Here is a 3,468-nt window from a genome sequence, read left to right as displayed (position 1 = left end):
CCCCCCCACCTGCCTCACCCGCCCCTGGGCTCAGTGTTATATCAGTCATCACCGTCACAGAGGCAACAGTTCCCCCCGGGACCCCTCCCTCTCCTGGGCGCTGTATATCCGTCTCTAGTCCAGGGAGGGGGCACAAGATCTTCATGGTAACTCGAGTGGAGAGCCCCCCTGAGCAGCAGCAACAGCAGCTTCAGCTTCTTCAACCTCCGAAGAGGGCCCCTGCAGCCTCCCGCCAGCCGAAAGAGGCCTCAGAGAAGCCTGTAGACGTGAACACACCCTCAACACAGCAGACCTCGCCTTTATCCCAAACACAAGTGACCCAGGAGGAGGTGAAAGAGACCCCAGCTGCTCCGTCAACAGACTGTACGCTCGCAGAGGAGAGTCCTGTAGCGCTAGATACTGAGATCGAGCCAGAGTCCAAGAGTCCGCCCTCAGAGGAGGTGACAGCCAGCACTTTAGATCCAGAGGAGACAGACCCAAGTCAACAAGCACCAGCTCTGCCTTCAGATTCCTCATCAGTGCAGGAGGCAGCGCTCCAGCCCACTGAGGAGGAGGCAGAGAGCATTAAAGACTCCACACATGAGCCCACTGGTGAAGAAGGAAAAGAGGAAGGAGAGGAGTGGAAGGAAGAGGAAGGCCGTTTAGAGGGTGAGACAGGGGGGAGCACAGAAGGAGAGTGTAAACTGTTAGAGGAACCGAGTCAAACTGAGACTAGTATCCCTGCGGTTCAAACAGAGCAGCAGCAGGAAGAGATACAGGAGGAGGTAGAATCTGTCTCAGAGGAGCAGCAGGCGCCGAACCAAACAGAAGAAGAAGAAGAGAAGGAGACACTTCCACTACAGGAAGAACAGGAAGCACCAGCCAACCTTTCAGAAAATGAAAAACTCAGTTTAACAGATATGGAGGACAGCCAACCCACACAAGAGGAACCATGTCCAGAGCAGGAAGCTGATGGCGATGAACAGGAAGTAGAGCCTGTCCTCTCTGTCCAGACTGAGGAAGCGTCTGTCTCTCAGGGAGCAGCTCAGGAGTTAAACCCTGCAGCAGGAGACGCCTCACAGAGGACCGAACCTGCCGCGGCCGAGTCCGTCTCTGCAGTCCAAGACGAAGACTCACTGGAGGAGAGCTCTGCGGACGAGGACGAGGTTTTCGCCGAGGCCCCGGAGGAAAAGATCATCGCTTCAGCTCTACCCAACGGCCTGAAGCCAGAGTTCTCCCTCCATCTCCTCGACGCTGAGAGCCCAAAGCCCGGCAGCTGTGTGATGGAGCACGGTGAGTCTCTGTAACCACCGATCCCTGATTATTATGGGAGGAGGAGTCACATGTGCATTAGTTTGAGGTTGGAGATGTTTTTGGTTTAATTTGTCCTATGTGTCCCGAGTGCAGTGAGTGTCAGCTGCGGACAGGAGTTGGAGGAGCTGCTGCTGGAAGCCAGTTTGGAGACGGGGAGAGACGCACCATGAGGTCGTGAGGTAAACTTTTATCTGTACAGACAGGCTAATCTTCAAAAGTAGTTCATCTCCATCAGTGTCTTCATGCTTAATATTGCTCTAAATAAAAACGTTGATAAAACAACACGAATCACCCATTCTGTGTTATATATGGAACTGTCTTTCTATCGTTAAAATAAATCCCATTAATGTGCTTTCACAACGATCCCTCATGTGATGTTTTCTCACTGACATCTTAACCAGGAAATACATTTTGTTAAAGAAGTAGAAATACAAACTGTGGACTATTAAAGTAGGGAAGCCCAGACTGCTCAATTATTTGCCTATGCCGTCCTTTAAAATAACAATGGCCACGATGCAGATGTTTTTTTTCTTTTTCTTGCTAGAGACCAAAAGATATCTTCATAAAAACAAGAATAACGGGTCTATTTTATAACATTTACTCAACTGTAATGCTGGCAAAACAGCGACATCACTTAAAAAGCTCCAACAGGAAGATGTCAGTTATAATTACCAGACTGTGTGTCTACGAACACACTTTCTAAAGGTTGACCCCCCATACTTGCCGTAGTTGTGATTGCAATGTGTTCTTTTTTAGTAGCATTGCACCTGCACTTACTTTGGACCCTGATCAGCATTTTTGTATTATGTCTTTTACTACAGTGATTTTCTATTGGCCTGTGAGAGTTGCCAAACTGTTTTAATTGCACTGCAGTACTGTGGCTGAAAACATTTAATAAAGAAACTGACGGCAGACTGCAGGTGCTGCTGGAACCAGTGTAGACACGTCTGGAAGTAAAAGTTTAAAGTATATAGAGTAGATGTAATCTGTTAAGGGAAATGTGCATGTATTGGTGCAGCTAAAGTAACATAAAAGACAAAAATGTACTGCAAAAAAATGGACACTACAGTGAGCAAAGATTGGGCATCAGTTTACCCTCAAGTAGATTTGTATCAATCATGGATTATAATGTTTGCTATTATTGAGTTGTGTTAGAATAATTAGAAATACTGTATCTTCTCTCTTGTGCTCCCACAGGGACGGTGAAGACAAAAAGCACTTGGATAGTTTGTCTGGCTCTACCACCTGACCTGCATTGCCCTACAATGTTTTCGTCATTCCTTTGACTTTACCACCAACACGACCTTTCCACAAAGGCCAGAAGAACTGGTGTTACAGCCGAAGCTCTACACAAGCGAATCATGGAAAGACACAGGAGGACTCAAATCTACTTTGGAGCTTTGCTGTGACAAATAAGGAACCTTTCACATCCACACTACATCAACCACTGAAACACATACATATGCACACTATGAGGATGAGGGGGGTAAAGGAATAAAATCACACTGTCATCACTACATTTTGTCAATCTGCAATCTTTAAACCCAAGCAGCCGCCTGTACGTGAGAGCAAAGACAGCTGGGGGATAAAACACTAGCCAAAGACAGAACAGACCTTCGTCACAGCCCTCGTCTTGCCCTCTTGTGTAGATCTCCACTGTACTCGGTAAAATATCTAGCAGTTAAAGTTTTTTTTTTTTTCCCTCATAAGACACAAAGATATATCAGTGATGAGAGGAAAGTGGGGTTGATGGCACAGTCACGAGACAAAATAACGGACCCTAGTGAGCGGACCTGCGTTTGTTTAGGGGAAGTATGTCGCTGTCAGAGGCTTTTATATCTGAGGGGGGGGTGTTAATATGTCTGTTTAAATGTCAGCGTTTTATGTCTGTGTCCCCCTACTCCCCCGGCCATTTCTGCCCCTTCTGGAAAAAAATACGAAACTCTGCCAAAGTGACCTCCCCCCCCATCTGTTTTCTCCCCCTTTGCTCACTTTGGCCCCTCAGGAATCAGCGTCCCCCTCAGATGTGGAGGAGCTGCAACTGTCTCTACACTAATATAACAAAACAACCCTTCCTGGAAGTCGGCCATTTTGCTCCCAGCTGAAAAACCCAGAACTTGTGGGAAAGTGAAATATCTGATATGGTCTCCTCCTCCCCCCCCCCCTTCTTCCTCC

The 3,468-nt window shown here is 47.5% G+C and overlaps 1 protein-coding gene across 1 annotated transcript in view; it reads left to right on the top strand.

Moving 5' to 3' along the window:
* Window positions 1–3,468, top strand: part of ppp1r37 (protein phosphatase 1, regulatory subunit 37) — a 72,984-nt gene that overhangs the window by 68,648 nt on the left and 868 nt on the right. The window contains exons 12-14 of the mRNA XM_010789342.1: window positions 1–1,272; window positions 1,387–1,472; window positions 2,491–3,468. The exon at window positions 1–1,272 is cut by the window's left edge and continues 5 nt beyond it; the exon at window positions 2,491–3,468 is cut by the window's right edge and continues 868 nt beyond it. Coding sequence (XP_010787644.1) covers window positions 1–1,272; window positions 1,387–1,463 — 1,349 coding nt within the window. The 3' untranslated portion in view covers window positions 1,464–1,472; window positions 2,491–3,468. The remainder of the gene's footprint in view (window positions 1,273–1,386; window positions 1,473–2,490) is intronic.

Source organism: Notothenia coriiceps, unplaced genomic scaffold, assembly GCF_000735185.1.
Source record: "Notothenia coriiceps isolate Sejong01 unplaced genomic scaffold, NC01 NC01_scaffold00032806, whole genome shotgun sequence".
Taxonomy (NCBI): domain Eukaryota; kingdom Metazoa; phylum Chordata; class Actinopteri; order Perciformes; family Nototheniidae; genus Notothenia; species Notothenia coriiceps.
This window is presented reverse-complemented; position numbering and strand designations above follow the sequence as displayed.